The sequence below is a fragment of the Gekko japonicus genome, unplaced genomic scaffold (assembly GCF_001447785.1).
Source record: "Gekko japonicus isolate JY-2015 unplaced genomic scaffold, Gekko_japonicus_V1.1 scaffold150, whole genome shotgun sequence".
NCBI classification, from domain to species: domain Eukaryota; kingdom Metazoa; phylum Chordata; class Lepidosauria; order Squamata; family Gekkonidae; genus Gekko; species Gekko japonicus.
The window spans coordinates 1,574,640-1,593,645 of record NW_015160839.1 but is presented as its reverse complement, the minus strand read 5'-3'; the positions used below and the strand labels follow the sequence as shown (position 1 = coordinate 1,593,645).

Below are 19,006 nucleotides of genomic sequence, written 5' to 3'. Positions count from 1 at the left end.
CCTGGGTCAGGCCAAGATCCTTCTGGTCCTGCATTCGGTCTCCACTACCAATGAATAAGATACCCTGGCAGAGCTCTAAAGCATCATGCAGTGTAGACAACCCCTTTCTGGTCCCAACTTAGGGGAATCAGGGCACGCTATCCCAAGACCATGTCGCTTCCATGGCTGACGACAGGTTAGGTATGCTTATTTTCACGTATTCTGACTTTGTTCTGACTTAACTCTTCCTGTTGGGATGCTCTAGTCCACAGTGATGGCGAACCTTTTAGAGACCGAGTGCCCAAACTGCGACCCAAAACCCACTTATTTATCGCAAAGTGCCAACACGGCAATTTAACCTGAATACTGAGGTTTTACTTTAGGAAAAAACAACTCATACATTAACTTAAGATGATCCAAACAAAGTAAGGAAAGCAATCCCAAATGCTTTCATTGACTTAAAATTATTTGGCAGAGAATTCAACACTTTAATGATGGTCTGGGCCTGGCTGGGGCGATGGCACACGTGCCCAAAGAGAGGGCTCTGAGTGCCACCTCTGGCACCCGTGCCATAGGTTCGCCACCACTGTTCTAGTCAGTCTGGGTATGTGTTTGGTTGCGTAAAATTTCCAGGTCCTCTACTTGTCCTGGTTTCTTCTTAACTGCTAGCATTGGACCCTAAGAGTTTTACGTGGGTTTTTTTTTTGGGGGGGGGCATTCAACACAATAGTATGTCTTACCCTGCTCAGGCATTAATGCAGGCCTTGACAAATCCCAGTCACCGTGACGCCTAGAAATGTCATGTTGCAGCTAGCCATTTTTTTTTTGTGGTAGAAGAAAATAGAAAATATGGTCTTATACGTAATCCTGAATACTAAGGCATGAGCCTGGCTTCTAAACTTTTGGCTATAGAAGCCAGCTAAAGCAACAATTGTCCTGACCTGCATTCGTGGCCAGGAGGTCTTCAGACTGTCTGGGAAAGATCATCCATTTTACTGGCATCAGAGTGAAGATGCTGCATTGGTACCATTCACAAGCAGATCGCGTCCATGAATATATCATAGCTAGTACTGATGAGGGGACCCCAGGCAGGTGAAAGTCAAGAGGATGGTTTGCAGGGAATATGGAACGAGTTGTTGTTCGTCCTCGTAGATTGGATGAAACGATTGAAGCTCTTCAGAGCGGCACCTTGACAAACACAATGCGAAGCATCGAAGGGAAACACAACGAACCTGGAGTCCTCGTGAATCCAAACCTTCTCCAGCCAGCCCCTGTGGTCAGTACTCCTCCTTCCCTCTTTACAGAACTTACCTCTCCTGGGTGTAGTGGTGTAGTGGTTAAGTGCGCGGATTCTAATCTGGGAGAACTGGGTTTGATTCCCCACTCCTCCACTTGCACCTGGCTGGATGACCTTGGGCAAGCCGTAGTTCTGATAAGAGGTGTCCTCGAGAAAGAGCAATTTCTGTCAGAGCTCTCTCAGCCCCACCTCCCTCACAGGGTGTCTGTTGCGGGGAGGGGAAGGGAAAGGGAGTTTGTAAGCCGCTCTGAGACACCTTTGGGTAGTGAAGGGCGGGGTATAAATCCAATCTCTTCTTCTCTTCTTCTTCTTCCTGGAAGATGCATCAGTTTAGTGGCAGAGAGCATCCGGAGTAGTGCTCTTAAACTTTTTTTTTTAATGCTTTTTATGTGTTTTATTTAATGTGCTTTATCTGCCTTGAGGTCTGTAAGGAATAAGTGTTACCAACGTGTTATCAACATACAGAAAGTCTGAAGCTTAACTTCCTGGCATTCCCAGTTAGGAGGATCTCTCTTGGGGAGGGGCCGTGGCTCAGTGGCAGAGCATCTGCTTGGCATGCAGAAGGTCCCAGGTTCAATCCCCGGGCTCTCCGGTTGAAAGGATCAGGTACTGTATTTGATAGGAAAGACCTCTGCCTGAGACCCTGGAGAGCAGCTGCCAGAGTAGACAATACGGACCTTGATAGACTGAAGGTTGGATTCGGTATAAGGCAGCTCCACATGTCCGTGTGAGGCCTTGGAGGGCTGCTCTCAGTGGACCCGTGGTCTGACTCGGCAGCATCAAACATCCTGACTCTAGATCAGTGATGCTTGTTCAGCGGCTCAGGAGCCACGTGTGGCACTTCAAAGTGCTGTTCTCCAACGTGGCACCCGCCCCATGTTTCAGGACTTGGGTTGCAGTAGCAGTTCATTGCAAATAGCGAAAGGCTGTTACCATCTCAGGCTAAAAAGACTCGAGATGCAGATGTTAACAAAAGACATCGACAAAAACTGGTTTAAGGGAATGGAGCTCAGATCCACCAACACCATAAGTACGGTAGAAGTCACAACAGATTAAACATCAGTGGTGGCGTGTATAGTTGGCAGGTGGTTTCCACCTTGAAGCAACCGCCGCTGGAGGACGATAGAACAGGGCTGCATTTTTTGTTTATTTCTACAGCCCTGGCTTTACGTGCGCACGAAAGACTCTCTTCTAATTTGGTTTCTGTTTGATTTCTTAGCAGTCTGGGCATCCTGTGTAGCTCTGTAAGCCAGACCTCCTCACCCTTCAATGTCAATTAATGCCAAGGCTCCTTGCGCAGTTAAGCATCAAAAGGAATCTTGAGCAAAAGTAGCAGGCGGTCATCTAGGTGGTGGTGGGGATTCCTTTGACCTCCATGAAACTCTCCCTGGTGCGTCTCATTCAGCATCGCTCACAATTCCCTCTTTCTGTTGAGATATTGGGTCCTAACAAGTTGTTTCCCCCCTGCTCCTCAGCCTGTTAGACGTGCCTCTCTTTTGCTTCTTCTGAGAGGATGATCTAAGAGTGGACCGCATGACTGAGATCAGAGATGATTCACAATTGGCCTCCCGTTCAGCAAAGGCAGCCGCGGGGTCTGTTTCTCTTCTCGCAGAAGCTAATTGGCTGCCCTGAGGGCATCCCCCATGAGCTTTCCCACTCTCTGTTGTCCTTGCCTGTCACTGAACTGATGTGACCCAGCACCTACAAGCCAAAGAATCACGCTAACTACAAAACCGGAGCATCGCAGAACCTATCGGGGCAACTCTCGTTGAACAGAGGAGGATTAAGCCTTCTGTTTGTGTGCGCGTGTCGCGTTTTGGATTTTTAATTTTGTTCTGTTTTGTTTTTATGTGCTGAAGTGGGTGGACCAGACCGGCTTACTCACCCCCAGGAAAATTGGCCCTTCTGCGGAAGCCAAGAGCGACGCCAACTCAGACAGGAGCCTCTTACGGATTCAGGACCGAGAGTTACAGGAGATCTCAGACGGTGGCTGGTGCCTCAGCATGCATCAGCCTTGGGCCTCGTTGCTGGTCAAAGGGATCAAACGGTAAGCAGGGATCTAGAAACAGAACACTCCACACGCTCTTGTGCAGCCCTGAGCCTGTGCCAAAGGGGTCCTTCCATTCCTTCTCTGCTTGGAGGAGCCCTACGCTCTTGTGCAGCCCTGAGCCTGTGCCAGAGGGGTCCTTCCATTCCTTCTCCGCTCGGTGGAGCCCTCAGTTGCCAGGAACCCAACTGACTGAATTCCTCCCACCTAGTTCTGCATAATGGAGCTGCGGTGGCTCAAGTGGTTAAGACACTGAACTGCAGGCTGTGGAAGGTCAGTAGTTCAGCAGTTCGAGACCCGAGTGCCGCATGATGGAGTGAGCTCCCGTCTCTAGTTCCAGCTCCTGCCAACCTAGCAGTTCAAAAGCAAGACATTGCAAGTAGATAAATAGGTACCACTTCGGTGGGAAGGTAACAGCGTTCCGTGCGCCTTGGTGTTTAGTCATGCCGGCCACATGACCACGGAAACGTCTTCGGACAGCGCTGGCTCTTCGGCTTTGAAACGGAGATGAGCACCGCAACCCTAGAGTCAGATTCGACTGGCTTTCGAGCAAGGGAGACCTTTACCTTTACTTTTAGTTCTGCATAGCCCTAACCTGGATGGCCCAGGCTAGCTCAGTCTCATTAGGTCTCGGAAGCTAAGCAGGGTCGGCCCTGGCTAGTATTTGGATGGGAGACCTCCAAGGAAGTCCGGGGGTCACAACGCAGAGGCAGGCAGTGGCAAGACCACCTCTGAAAGTCTCTTGCCTTGAAAACCCCACGGGCTTACCGTAAGCTGGCTGCGACTTAATGGCACTTTACACCTCCAGTTCTGTGTAAAGATACAGTTGGCTCATGCTGCGCAGGAAATGTATGCATAAATGCCTGGATCTGACCCATGGTGATGTATTAAAACACATGTATAAACGCACTCAGTGCAGCAGGTATCTTACATAAATGGCATGGACAAAGGAATGGCTTGCAAGAAATCTAAAAGCAGTGGATCTTCTAGAAGCCCGCCCCCATCCCGAAATAATTATTTTGTCACCTGCCAGGGGAAGCCTAAGGATGTGTGTTGTGTCCCGCTGATTTTATGCAACATTTTAGATGCTTTTCCATTTACATGGCACTCAAGGCAATGTACAGTCTTTTTACAAATAACCAGCTAAAGCACTGCAGCTAAAATGCTCTAGCAAAAATTCAGGGGGCCAAAAGGTATATCTCAGTCCCCATTTGCAACTTTAATCTCTTGTTTTGCTGGCAGAAGATTCCGTGTGCCCTACCCAAGAAAATGGCTCAGCCTCCAGTCAACAGCTTGTTTCACAGACAAATATTATAATCTGTTTCCAATGCTTATTTGGACCAATGTTTGCTGGTTTCTAGACCTTGGAAAAGAGAATCTCCTGTGTGGAGCACTAGATGTCGCTGTTTTCCTCTATTCTTAGCCAGAAAGGAGAATGTTTTGGAATACACCGGCTGTGTATCATGCTGCAATAAATGCTCGTACCTCTCGAAGGTGCCGCTGGACTCCTGCTGTATTTTACTGGATGTGTATTCCAAGATGTCTGACTTTGGGTCAGAAGACTGATTGTTTTAGTCCTGCTATAAACCCAAAAGAGTCTTTGTCTGTATGCCTTTTAACAGATGTGTTGTAGTATCGGCTTTGGTGGGCTTCTGCTCACTTTGCCAGGCACACACATAGCCAGTATTCAGTCTACAAGATTTTTATACACCAAGAAAGGTAAGAGAATTGTGAGTGTCGTGGTTAAAGGGACCTAGTTTGTGATATTTGGAAACATACAGAGAAGCACAGTGGCCATCCGCAGCAGTGGGTTGACTTAGCAGTAACAGAGACTACGGAGGAATTCAGCACCTGCAGAGGTAGAGCATTGTCGGACTTCTTGAACCCCTGCTTTATCCTATCAAAATATCGAGAGGTAACGCTATTAGGTCCTCCTGTAGCTGGGGCTGCCCTCTTTTTTTTTTGAGATCGGTGGCCCCAGACCAGGGAGGTCTAAGTTCAAAATGCCACTCAGCCACAAAGGCCACTGGCAGTCGTGCCACACCGTGGCCAAAGTGCCCTCGCACAGTTGTGGGACAGTGACTCAGGCGTATGCTTTTGAGACCGTCTGGAAGGGGAAAGTGGAATGCAAACATGAAACGTTTATTTCTCTCTGCCTTCCTCCATCACCATCTCCAGGACTGCCGCGGGGGTCACGGCTCTTCCCAAGCATTTTCCCCCCTTTTTTGTATTTTTGTGTGCGTGTGTGCGTATGTGCCCGTGCCTGGAAGTCCTGGCGACTTCTGGCGACTCCTACTGGGGCACGGAGGACATTCAGAGAAGTGGCCTCCCAGCCCTGGTTTTCTCTGGAGGTCTTCCATCCAGATACTTGCCAGGGTCAGTCCTGCTTCGAAGAAGAAGAAGAGAGAAGGACGCAGCACAGAAAATGACTGCGCCCGCGGGGGGGGGGGGGGGGGGATTTAGATAAGGTCCACTTTTTAAAAATACCGATCAAGTTTGTTTCAGGCATTCTTAGTAACTGGAAAGTGAAACGCGGCCACGGTTGATGCAGATGAAGCAATCGGAAAGGGTATCTCCCTTCAAAAACTATGGACCTTAAATCAGTCGTCTAATTAATTTGGCGGTTCTTGCCAGTCTGCTTTTAGCACCACCTTCTTTAATGCTGCTGGCCTGTACGCCACCCGCTCTGCGCTGGCCTTCCTCCAGCCCAAAGAGCCTCCCTCCAAATTAAGTGGGTTGGCAAGGGAGTCTCTTTAAGTTGGAGGACGGTTCCTTTGGCTTCAGGAAGGCTTCAGCCTTGGCGTGGAGTGGAGTGGGTGGGCTGCAAGCCACTTCCCATGATGAAGGTACTTTTCAGAAGCATACAGCTTGGACACTAGGACTGCAGTTGAAATGTTCTCTTGAACCTTGAGTTGTGAGCAGGATCCTGGAGACTGAACTTGTTCCTGATGCTCTCCTGTCCTCCTGTCTCTCTCTCTCTCTCTCTCTCTCTCTCTCTCTCTCTAGGGTAGAGGGCAGGACTTGGTACACAGCGCTGAGAGGCCGGCTGTGGATAGCGGCCACCGCCAAAAGACCTTCCCCTCAGGAGATCTCTGAAGTGGAGGTCAGCTACAAAGTCCTGCTTCAACCAGGTGAAACGATCTTCATGCCTTTGGGCTGCAGGCCCCGTTACCCCAGTGGAAACACTCGCGAAGAGGCTGGTGGTGGTGGTGGGGGGGGGGAATGAAAGTCCTTTCTGGGCTCCACCTTGTAGAGACCAGCCGCTGGGAAGAATAACAGCAAACCCGTCCTAGTTTGTGGACTGGAGCCCATTCCGTCAGATGCTTCCAGTGCGGTCCTTGCTTGACTGACTTGTAGAAGCATGAGGGTTCTGCGGGAGCAAAAGGAAATAGTAAGCAGCAGGGTCGAAGGGGAACAGAATGCAGGAAGCGCAGGGTGCGACTGCGATAGATCGGCGCGGCTGCTCTTTCGGAATGATTGCAACTTTGTTTTTATCGGTTTTAATTTTTACGTCAGCTGCCCCGAGCCTGCTTCGGTGGGGAGGGCGGGGTATAAATCGATTAAACAAATGAAACAAAACTTATTAACCTTGAACATCTGAACTGCACAAGACAGTAAGAGCGGCTGTTAGGAATAAGCGCACAAGGAAGTAGTCAGGGTTTTTTGTGTTGCGGGGGGTGGATTTAAATGTTTAAGGTAAAGGTAAAGGTTCCCTTCCTCGAAAGCCAGTCGAATCCGACTCTAGGCTTGCGGTGCTCATCTCCATTTCCAAGCCGAAGAGCCAGCGCTGTCCGAAGACGTTTCCGTGGTCATGTGGCCGGCATGACTAAAAACCAAGGCGCACGGAACGCTGTTACCTTCCCACCGAAGTGGTCCCTATTTATCTACTTGCAATTTCTTGCTTTCAAACTGCTAGGTTGGCAGGAGCTGGAACTAGAGACGGGAGCTCACTCCATCATGCGGCACACTTGGGTCTCGAACTGCTGAACTACCGACCTTCCACAGTCTGCAGTTCAGTGTCTTAACCACTTGAGCCACCGCAGCTCCTTATAAATATTTAAGGGGGCAGTTAAATTACAGTTGATTGTGTTAATCTGAATGCCTGTTTCCCGAAAGCTCATGGGAATGCTTTTGAAAGACTCACCCTGACCTAGGTGGTATGCAGCAGGACTGGGCTAGCAGAAAGGTGGATTGTGGGAGATGTACTGAAGGGGCTACTCTTGAGTGCCCTTCTAAGCTTTCTTGCCCTTCTGAGCTGTCTTTTCCCAGGTCCCATGATGCCCCCCCCCAATTCCCCTGTGGGAGGGATAGGGAAGCCAGAGGGCAAGCTATGGCGCTCTCATCCTGGCCGCTGCCAGCAGCAGGGGTCTCTCCTCAAAAAATAAGGTGTCTGGCATGGCTATTGGTGGGGCGGGGCTTTCAATTAAGGGGGCGGGGCCCCAGAACACCCCGCTGTAGCCAAGGGCCTGCAAGGAAGTATGGTGAAAATTCAGTTCAAGGGTTTCTCCCCCACTGCCACCTCCGAACAATGAGGGGCAGGCATGCTCTCCATTCCTCTGTGCCCTGCTTCACTTCCGTAAGACTTTGCTTCTCCTGGAAGGCTGTTGTCAAGGGAGATCAGCAAAGCTGGGACACCTCCGTCGGACGGAATTTCTGAATTCCTGGGAAACAAAAGTCACCTGCGCGTTTTGGTTGTTGCAGCTGTTACCCTGATCTGCTGTCTGAAGATTGTGGGTCTGTCTGACTGTCCAGACAGCAGTTTCACAGCTGCCCACACCGGGGGGGGGGGGCTAGAAACAAACCCTTTTTTTCCAGAGGCATCCCAAAATTTTGAAGAACTGAAAACAAAATCCTTTGTTTTTAATTAATTTTGTGGCATGGGGTGGGGAGCAATGCTCCCTCTAAGCTGTAGAGCCCTGTGAGCAAAAATTCTACTTTGTGAGCAGCTGGCATGAAAGTTGTGAGCGAGCGATTTGGCTGCTACATAAATTTAGTTTGCTCTGGAGCCCTCCTTCCTGAGCGAAGACAAAAATGTGTGAGCCAGAGGCTAGAAAACAGTGAGCTAGCTCACACTAACTCAGCTTAGAGGGAAGACTGGTGGGGAGTTATAAATCCCATCTTTTTACCAAACAAAAAGCATCCGTGGCGACGTGCATCAAGTTAAAACCATAGGGTTCGATCCAGGCTAAAATGTCAATTTCCACCGATTCCCCCTCAAGACACTGGTTGTGTCATTCCTCAGGGTCCCCTACCCCCCCCCCCAGGAGCAGTGTTTGTGGAGATTGGTGGGGGGAGGCAGGAAAGTTCCATTTTGCTGGTGGAAAACCCATAGCTTGTTGATGTCTTGAAGCGCTTGTGTAACACACTCACCCTGACTAGTACTTGGATGGGAGACCACCCTGAGCCCGTTCGCGGGAAGAACGGGGTATAAATGTGATGAAAATAAAATAAAATAATAAATAAAAAGGAAGTCCAGGGTTGCTGTGCAGAGGCAGGGGATGGCGAAACCACCGCTGAATGCTCTTGCCTTGAAAACCCTGCAGGGTTGTGCTATAAGTCAGCTGTGAGTTGATGATGAAATAATATTAATAATAACACAATACAGCAGGGATCTTCTATAAATCTCATGGCCATTTATATAAATCTCTTACATAAATGCTTTTATAAACATTTAAAAGCAGCAGATCTTCCAAACCCCCCCCCAAAGAAATAACCAATTATTTTTTTTGGGGGGGGGCCATCACTCACAGAATAGTTAGTTCCGTTCCTCTGGTTCCTTGACAGAACTGTCCAAAGTGATCCCAGTGGTCCAGCTTACTCTGGCTTTCCCATCCGAGAATGGGCTTCTGATCCTGTCTTGGTATCCGAGCAGGCGGCTTGCCCTTCCCCCGTTGCTTAGGGGCTCACAGTCAAGAGAGATTTCCCCACCCGTCCTGCTGATGTCCAGTGGGGGCAGGGGTCTGCACCCTCTAACTCAGTACAGAATCAAATATAGCTCTTTTGAAAAGGGAAACGAAGTCTTTTAGGTAAGGTAGATAGGAAGGCTGGTTCAGGGCTGGGATAACCAGTATGCGAAGGGAAGGGCAAGCAATGATTTTTGTGGAGCCAAAGGGCTTCTTAGAGATGCTTTAAAAGGTAAAGGTTCCCTTGCTCGAAAGCCAGTCGAATCCGACTCTAGGGTTGCGGTGCTCATCTCTGTTTCAAAGCCGAAGAGCCAGCGCTGTCCGAGGACGTTTCCGTGGTCCTGTGGCTGGCATGACTAAACACCAAGGCGCATGGAACACTGCAATGTCTTGCTTTCGAACTGCTAAGTTGGCAGGAGCTGGAACTACAGACAGGAGCTCACTCCGTCATGCGGCAACTCGGGTCTCTAACTGACTTTCCACAGCCTCCAGTTCAGCATCTTAACCACTTGAGCCACCGCAGCTCCTTAGAGATGCTTTACAGAAAGGGAAATGACAGAGGCGAGGGGTTTCCAGTAGTCGGAGTGCAAACCGTGCATGGATTTTTCCCATAGCGTTAAAACAGTAGCACAGGGGGTGTTCCTGGTGTATATTTATGCCTTGTCGCGAGACCTCGTGTGTGTGCGACTTATGAACAAAGGACTCGCAACAGCCAGTTGTGTGGGACGCAGAAACTTCATGCGTTATTTATCGGCATATCCGCTCTCAGCAGAGTGAAGCTGTATGCTCTTGGGCTTTTTGGTGATCTGCAGGCCGGTTGCCGCGTGGCGGCCTATGAGGGCCATGCCCCCACAAATATGCTCAGCCCTTGCAGGAGGGGAGGCAGAGGGCGGCCTCGTTGGGTCTTCCTGCTTCCTCAGCTGGCTTCTCAAAGTTCGAGAATCTGACTGCGGAAGCAAGAAAACCCGGTGAGGCCACACCTCTCCCTCCCCTCCTGCTCGGCCGCACCTCTGAATATGTCGCTTTCCCTCAGTCACCATGGCTAGTAGCCATTGATAGACTTATCCCCCATTGCCGATCCCCGTGTGCCGACCCCATTCCTTGGAGATCTCCCATCCAAATACTAGCCAGGGCCGACCCTGCTTAGCTTCAAAGATCTGACGAGATCGGGCTAGCCTGGGCTATCCGGGTCAGGATAAACTGTGGTTGGGGGTCTGAACTGAGCTGTAGCCATTTGATCTAGTATGAATTCTGCACAGTAAATTCATCACAGTGTGGAGTCTGGTGTGGAACGGGGCAACTCGAATGATAAAAGGGTTGGAACACTTTCCCTATGAGGAAAGGTTAAGGCGCTTTGGGCTCTTTAGCTTGGAGAAACGACGACTGAGGGGAGACATGATAGAGGTGTATGAAATTATGCATGGGACAGAGCAGGTAGAGAAAGAGGTACTTTTCTCCCTTTCTCACAATACAAGAACTCGTGGGCACTCCATGAAATTGCTGAGCGGTCGGGTTAGAACGGATAAAAGGAAGTACTTCTTCACCCAAAGAGTGATTAACACTTGGAATTCACTGCCACAGGAAGTGGTGGCGGCTACAAGCATGGATGGCTTCAAAAGGGAATTAGATAAGCATATGGAGCAGAGGTCCATCAGTGGCTATTAGCCACAAGGTATAGATAGGGGCTCTGGGGCAAGTGATGCTCTGTCATCTTGGTGCTTGGGGGGGGGGGTCAACAGTGGGAGGGCTCCTAGTGTCCTGGCCCCCCTGGTGGACCTCCTGAATGCACCTGGTATTTCTGGCCACTGTGTGACACAGAGTGTTGGACTGGATGGGCCTTTGGCCTGATCCAACATTGGCATCTCTTATGTTCTTATGTTCTTGAGATCTGTACGCTGTGTGTATGCTGCAAATACAAGGGTTTAGTTTTTACATGCATGGAAAAATGTTCCAACAGACCTGGACTGCTTCAGGCCTTTCCGTACCCCATCCTGTCCGGTCTTTAAAGCCTTACCTCCCTTCTGATTTTTAATTTTTCTTTTCGTCTCATTTTTGACCCAATACGGGAAATCCCGCAAGGACTTACCGTAAATACTAGTCTGAACACACTGTCTGGGTCACATAAAATGTGCTCTGAGTAGCAAGGTACACTCTGAATATTCCTTCTCTGTGGCCTGAACGTAGTACTTGATCTTTTGCTTAGCGGTTCCCTTAACCCTGGGCCGAACCAGCACAAGTTGGAGGTCCGTTAATGAAAGGGCTCGGCTCATGCAGCAGAATTGGCAGTCCAGGCTGCGGGAGTGAGATGGGAGGGTGTGTGTGGGAGAGCGTAACTGGTATTGGGCAATTCTTTCCCGAGCCAGTGTGTGTTTTCGTTCAGAGCCACGACGGGAACAATCGAAAGGGCCTGTGGCGAGAGCACGTGGGAGGCAACGGAAGGCTAATCAAGACCATGCGGAGAACGGCAGGGCCCCGGGGTCATGTGCCAGCGCTTGCCTAATAATTTTCTCTCCCGCTTGCCGCAGATTTGGAATTTCCCAAAGATTATCCCTCCGGCTGCCTGCTGGGCTGCGTGGACTTGATTGACTGCCTGTCGCAAGAGCAATTCCGGGAGCAGGTGAGCAGTGAGCGAAAGGCGGCTGGATTTGGGGAGCAACGGGGATGTGGCGAACAAGCGGGTCTTCGCTGCCCTTGGCAAATACGAATCGCTCCTGTGTTCAGGAGGGAGAGGCCAGTAAAATTCTGCTCTCCGCTTTGAAAATCCTTCCCAGTTGGAGACGCCTTATCTCAGAAGCAAGTGGAACAAAGGGGAAGGGTCATTTCTTTCCTTTCCCCATGGATTTCCCAGATTGCAGGTACTTCCCTTGCTGTATATGAATGAGTGGAGCGAAAGGCTCTGTTCACGTCTCTGGAGTGACGGGAGGCTACTGGGGAAGGGTCTGTGCCGAGGGGCTGGGCTGGGGAGGGCCACTGGGCTCCCCCAAGGCTTGTGGCTTTTCAAATCCTGCTGCGCCGAGCAGCCTCCTGTGCTTCCAGTTGGATCAGGCCAGTGCTGTTGGCTGCCTTCCTTAGAGACCCGGCCCCGAGCTTGAAATGAAACAGAAATCTTCCACACACTGCTTACCTAGTCACTTCATTTACACCCTGCCACTCTCCCCAGTGGGAACCCGAAGCGGCTTATATCATTCTCTTCCCTTCTGTTTTATCCTCACAACAGCCCTGTGAGGTAGGTTAGGCTGACAGTGCGTGGCTGGCCCAAGGACACCCAGCAACTTTGCGTGGCAGAGTGGGGACTCGAACCTGGGTCTCCCGGATCCTAGTCTGACTGACGCTCTTAACCCCCCTCACCACACTGGCCTGTTGGGGCAGAAGACGGTGGGGCTCTTCTTGGGCTGATTCTGGAAAATTACTCCTAAAGACAGGAAAGGGAATTTCCTATGCTTCTTTCTTTAAGCCTCGCGTGCGACTGCTGGGGTGCAGAACTGACGGCTCTCATAAGAACATAAGAGATGCCAATGTTGGATCAGGCCAAAGGCCCATCCAGTCCAACGCTCTGTATCACACAGTGGCCAGAAATACCAGTGCCATCAGGAGGTCCACCAGTGGGGCCAGGACGTTAGAAGCCCTCCCACTGTTGACCCCCCCAAGCACCAAGATGACAGAGCATCACTTGCCCCAGAGTCCCTATCTATACCTTGTGGCTAATAGCCACTGATGGACCTCTGCTCCATATGCTTATCTACAGACACTCTCCTCTCAGATTGGTGTCTGTCGCGGCTCGTATCTGTTTTAACAAAACCGGGTAGGGATATCTTGGCAACCAGTTGGTTGTTGATTTACGGAAGCGGCTGAGGCTGGGCCAGCGCAGCTAGGAGTGCACCTAGAGAGCCAGTCTGGTGTAGTGGACAAGTGCGCGGACTCTAATCTGGGAGAACTGGGTTTGATTCCCCACTCCTCCACATGCACCTGGCTGGATGACCTGGGGCGAGCCATAGTTCTGGCACAGCTGTCCTTGAAAAAGAGCCGTTTCTGTCAGAGCTCTCTCAGCCCCACCTATCTCACAGGGTGTCTGTTGTGGGGAGGGGAAGGGAAAGGAGGGTGTAAGCCGCTCTGAGACTCCTTTGAGTACTGAAGGGCGGGGTATAAATCAAATCTCTCCTTCTTCTTCTTCTTCTTCTTCCTAGGCAGGGAGGGTGGTCTCCTCAGAACAGGTAAAAGCCCCCCTGGCGGCCTGGGCCCCGCGTCAGGGAGCATTCCGTTCAGAAGCAGAATCCTCCGTTTCACAGCACTGTGATCCCTAAATCCGCAACACACTCCCCACACCCACCCTATCCTGGCAGGCAGCTCAGTTTCCGCTTAGGGGCGTTTGGGGTGCGCGCTTTGGATTCACCAGCCACATCCGTACCTCACCGAGCGGCTGCGTTTGAAATGAGTCTGTTTGCATTTGGGGAGCCGGGAGGAAGAGGTCATGTTCTCACACGATGTTCTTTGCTAGTTCCTTCCAACTAATCCAGGGATCTCGGAATCATTCCTTGTCCCGCAGGGGCTTTGGTGTGTGGGGTTGCCTTCTCACACAGGATCATGTATCCATGGCAAATCCGTGCCAGGTGGTTCTGTTTTTTTAAAAAAGTGACGGCTTTGATACAAGGTGCAGCAGCTCAGACGGAAATGCGCGTGCATCGCTATGACCCTCCTCCCGGGGCTCAGCAGTCCCCCACCAGGCAGAAAAGCTTTGCCCCAGCTTAGTATTCCTACTTGGCTAGCATAGATCACCAGGGAAGGGGTGTATTGGTAGTGGTAAGTGCAGTCAAGTCGCAGCTGACTGATGGCGACCCCATAGGGCTTTCAAGCCACGATACGTTCAGAGGTGCTTTGCCGTTGCCTGCCTCTACACAGCGACCCTGGACTTCTTTGGGGTTTGTCAGGAACTTTAGGCAGGTAATCCACACACCCAGCCTTCTTCAGAAGATAGGTGCTTTATTATGGTAACACAGAATCAGGGCTATTTTGGGGCAGGAACGGAGTTCCGGCTGGCTCCCAAGTTGGCCACACCCAGCAGGAACTCATTAGCATAATAGGCCACACCCAACAGCAGGAACTCATTTGATTGGCTACATTAGGGGTGTGTGGCCTAACATGCAAAGGAGTTCCTGCTCCAAAAAAAGACAAGGTAAACAGAATAAGAAGCAAAAGGTGGGTGTGGCTGGATGACCACACTTCTGGTAACACAGGGGTGTGGCCTAATATGCTAATGAGTTGTGCTGCCATGGGTGTGGCCTAATATGCTAATGAGTTCCTGCTGTTGGGTCTGGCCTATTATGCTAATGAGTTCCTGCTGGGCTTTTTCTACAAAAAAAGCCCTGCACAAAACTAAAACTAAACAGCTTGTGTTAAGAATGCCTTGTAATAAGATGGCTCCTAACTTATAGAATATTCAAACGACCCCGCCACCCCCACTTGCGAAGCCAATGACGTTTTCTCAGGCACGCGGGCCCTGCCAGTAAGCAAGCAATTTTGCGCCCAAAGCAGTTAACGGTTCTCAGGCCTGCGGGATTACAGCAAAGCGAAGCATCTTCAAGGCCAGTCGCAGATAGCGAGAGCGTTAAGCAGAGAAGCGCTGAGAACGGGAGGGAGATGAGATCCCCCCTCACATTCCAACACCGTGACAGGGCTACCTGACACCATCGAGGGCTGATCCTGCTTAGCTTCCAAGATCTGATGAGGTCTGGCTAACCTGGGGTGTACTGTTGTATGGTAATCCTTGATGGCCCAGGCTAGCCCAGTCTCAGAAGATCTCAGAAGCTAAACAGGGTCAACCCTGGTTAGTACTTGGATGGGGATCCACCAAGGAAGTCCGAGGTTGCCACACAGAGGCAGGCAAATGGCAAACCGCCTCTGTCCATCTCTCACCTTGAAAACCCTACGGGGCTGACATAAATTAGCTGCGATTTGGCCCTTTCCACCACCAATCCTTGATCACCCAGAAGTCCAGGGTAGAAGAAGAAGAAGAAGAAGAGATTGGATTTATACCCCGCCCTTCACTTGGAGTCTCAGAGCGGCTCACAAACTCCTTTCCCTTCCCCTCCCCACAACAGACACCCTGTGAGGTGGGTGGGGCTGAGAGAACTCTGACACAAACTGCTCTTTTTCAAGGACAGCTGTGCCAGAGCTTGTGACTGACCCAAGGTCTCATCAGCAGGTGCAAGTGGAGGAGTGGGGAATCAAACCCGGTTCTCCCAGATTAGAGTCCGCACACTTAACCACTACACTGTACTGTACTGTACAAGCACAACTCCTTGTTTATGGAATTGTTCCTGTCTCACACACAATGGTCGATTCTGCATTGGTTTTCCCCTCCATTGTTTTAGCAAACCCACCTTGGAACAGAAATACCCCTCTGCATTGGGTGCTGCTTTCACTTTCTTTGATCATTGGATTTTATGGTACACTCTGCATTGCATGCTGCTTTCTTTGATCATCGGGTTTTTATAGTGCCTTCTGCATAGATTTATGGCCGTTTTATGGCCGTTCAGGGGTGACTTTGCAGTCAGTAGGGCTTGGCCCAGGGTGTTTGAATGTGGTTTTGAGCTGCACCGTTCCCTCAGTGTTGAGAAAATGTGGAGTGAATACCAGTTGCAGAACCAGATAATATTAGACACGTGTGAAACTCATAACTGGCGAAGAGATGAATAGAATGCAAACCGTTCCTTCTCGAGGAGCCAGGAGATGGCTTTTTTTTTTTTAAAGCAAAGCTAATAGCTTAATACACATCACTGGAACCGAGTGTCAAATCAAAGCCGCCTGACATCTTGCCTATCAGCAGGCAGTTCCCGCTTGAGAAATTGAATGTCAAGATCAAGCCGGTCGGCTGCGCCCTCCTTCTTGGGCGAAAGCCTGCCTTGTGTGGGGGGAGTCGGTAACGATGCGAAATCCCCATTTGGAACCGCTGCATCTTTAAGACGGTCCAGGGTCGGGCTGCCGGATTTGTGCAGAGGCGGTACGGCCCTCCCTGCTGCTCTACATCTGCTGGATGTATAAAAAGGCCTTGGAACATCTTATGTGCCTCCTAAGCTAAAAATTGCATCCTTGTTCTTCCTGAACAGAACACATGCCGCTTGGCTTCCTTACTTTCATTTCTGTACCTTGCTGTAGATACCGGGAAACGAAAGGGGCCTCTTTTCCAGTTTGCTCACTCACCTTGCTGTACATTCCGGGAAATGAAAATGCTTCTTTTCCAGTCTGCTCATACTCCCATTTGTGTATGTATTTGCACAGCTGCCATTTATGAATATCAAAAAGCTCTCTTAGTACCGCACTGCTCAGTTCTTTGGTGCTGAGTGCACAGGAGCGAGCTTGGCACATGTTCCAAACCTGGTTTAGTTGACTTTTTAAAAGGTGCCTAGTAAATTGTCTGTTGCCGATGCCATTTGCACAGAAAGTCCGTCTCAACTGCACCTTTTGGCTTCATCTCCAGTTTAAAGCATGAGGTGATGTGAAAGATCTCTACCCAAGACCCTGGAGAGCTGTGGCCAGTCTGAGTAAACAATACTGACCTTTATTTTGTTTTTTTTTCGGGGGTGCACGCATGAGTGAGTGCACCTAGAAGTCATGGCTATTCAGAGAGGTGGCTAAATAAAGCCTGCCCCCGCCTCCCGACAGCTGATATTCCAAGGAGGTCTCCCATCCAAGCAGGGACAGATCTACTATGAAACTAATGAAACTTGAGCTTCAGAGCTTCAGAGCCCCTAATCCTGGAGGGGCCATAAAGCAACTTTTTAAATTAATGACTGAATTTTTTCAGCAAAATTGATGGCGTTTTAAGTGTTTGTTATTAAAATAAGGCTATCTTAGTGACAGAATCATAAGCCAGTGTGTTGAAGTACCTAATAATGACCTTAGAATATGCTCTAATACCCGTTTCATATGACCAGTAGAGCAATTTTTAGTCAAAATCTGAGATCCAGTGGTTAACTTAAAAAAAAAAAATTGGTCTCCGCCGTGGAACAACCCCAGTGAAGAAGGTAACAGTGGCCAGTTACCCAGACCTCATTGCTGGGGGGGGAGGGGCTCACTCTATGGGCCATTTTCAATGACTCCACCCCACCACCCCATTCTCTGCCATTCAGGCCTCGAGGTCCTTGCAAGGGCAACAAGGCCCTTTGGACCCTGTTGGATGCTGCCCTATTGTTGCTGGTTGAGAAGGGCCCCCCGTAACAGTTCAAGCTTCAGGGTCCCAAAAACGTAGGTCCGCCACCGCGTCCAAGTACTTGCCAGAGTCAGCCCTGCTTAGCTTCTGAGCTCTGACGAGATCGGGCTTGCCTGGGCTATCCAGGTCAGGGCGACAATACTGTCTTTGATGGACCAAGGTTCTGATTCAGTATAAGGCAGCTCCTGTGCTCGCTTCGGCAGCACATATACTAAAATTGGAACTATAAGGCAGCTCCGTATGTGGCCGTGATGGACCAAGGGTCTGATTCAGTGGAACGCAGCCGCTTTATCTGCGGTCAGAGCAAATCTGGAGGGAAGGGCAGCCTTATATAGCTTCAGGGCCACTCCCCCCCCCCATGCAACAGTGGATCCATCCTTTCAGCTAAGTCTGGCCTTATGCAGGCTCAGAGGTGATCCGTAGGCAGGCCAGGAACTGTTCTGTCAAATCCTTTGTCAGGGGAGGGGATGCGTAGGAGGAGGCTGCTCACCTCCCCCCCCCTCCCCAGGGCCGATCTCCATCGCTCCTGCTACCAGCTGGGTCCTGCCCGTGCCTAGTTCCCTGAAGAGGCGGGCTGCCGCGGGAGAGGGAAGCTGGCGCAAGCGGGAGATGAAAGGAGAAACGGAATAGCTTGGCGGAGATGTTTCTGTGTCTCCCTTTCAAAGCTTCCAAAAGCACTCGCCGGCAGGTTCTGTTATCTGCAAGCAGCAGATAGAAGCTCTCAACAGCCCCGGGGGAAAGACGTTGCCTGCATTCAGCAGCTCGGCAAGACTGTGGTTTGTAACCTCAGCAGCGAAGGCAGTTAGTGCGCGCACACACACACACACTCTCTCTCTCTCTCTCCTATCACTCTCTTCTTTTTTTCCCCTTAGCAAAGCCATTTTGATTACCACATCCATAACTATTAGCAGCTGTGGTTTTACACCGGTTCCTCCCTCGCATATTTCGCGTTAGGCCTTTAACAGCCTTTCATATCAAAGGGTATGACAATAGCTTCTTGTTTTTTCCTCTTTTTTTCTCATTTTTATCCAACGGCTGTCGCTGAGCTGAATGCCGGCAAGTGTCTTATTTATCCATTTGGCCATTTACATCCCACCTTCCTTTAAAATCAAGGCGGCTTACAAACAGTTTTTTAAAAATCCATAGTGTATTGAAATATGAGCATTTCAAAGCTTATACGTACCGATAAGATAACAGTGTTGGTGACCCAAAGAAAAACACTTGCATAAAACAGGACGGATTAAAAGCTGGTAGAAGAAGAGTTTGATTCATACCCTGCCCTTCACTCAGAGCGGCTTACAATCTCCTTTCACTTCCCTTCCCCACAACAGACACCCTGTGAGGTAGGTGGGACTGAGGGAGCTCTCTCAAGAACTGCCCCCGAGAGAACAGCTCTGAGAGAACTGTGACCCAAGGTCACCTAGCTGGCTTCACGTGGAGGAGTGGGGAATCAAACTCGGTTCATCCAGATTAGAGTCCACCCCTCTTAACCACTACGCCAAACTGGCTCTGGCTCCCAAAAGGGAGAAGGTGTTATGCCCCCGTAAGAAAACTTAAGGGTTGCGTTCAGTCAG

At 50.2% G+C, this 19,006-nt stretch overlaps 1 protein-coding gene across 1 annotated transcript in view; it reads left to right on the top strand.

The window, feature by feature from the left end:
* Window positions 1–19,006, top strand: part of TRIP4 (thyroid hormone receptor interactor 4) — a 73,602-nt gene that overhangs the window by 24,395 nt on the left and 30,201 nt on the right. Inside the window, exons 8-11 of the mRNA XM_015418782.1 lie at window positions 1,132–1,255; window positions 3,136–3,323; window positions 6,330–6,454; window positions 11,752–11,843. Coding sequence (XP_015274268.1) covers window positions 1,132–1,255; window positions 3,136–3,323; window positions 6,330–6,454; window positions 11,752–11,843 — 529 coding nt within the window. The remainder of the gene's footprint in view (window positions 1–1,131; window positions 1,256–3,135; window positions 3,324–6,329; window positions 6,455–11,751; window positions 11,844–19,006) is intronic.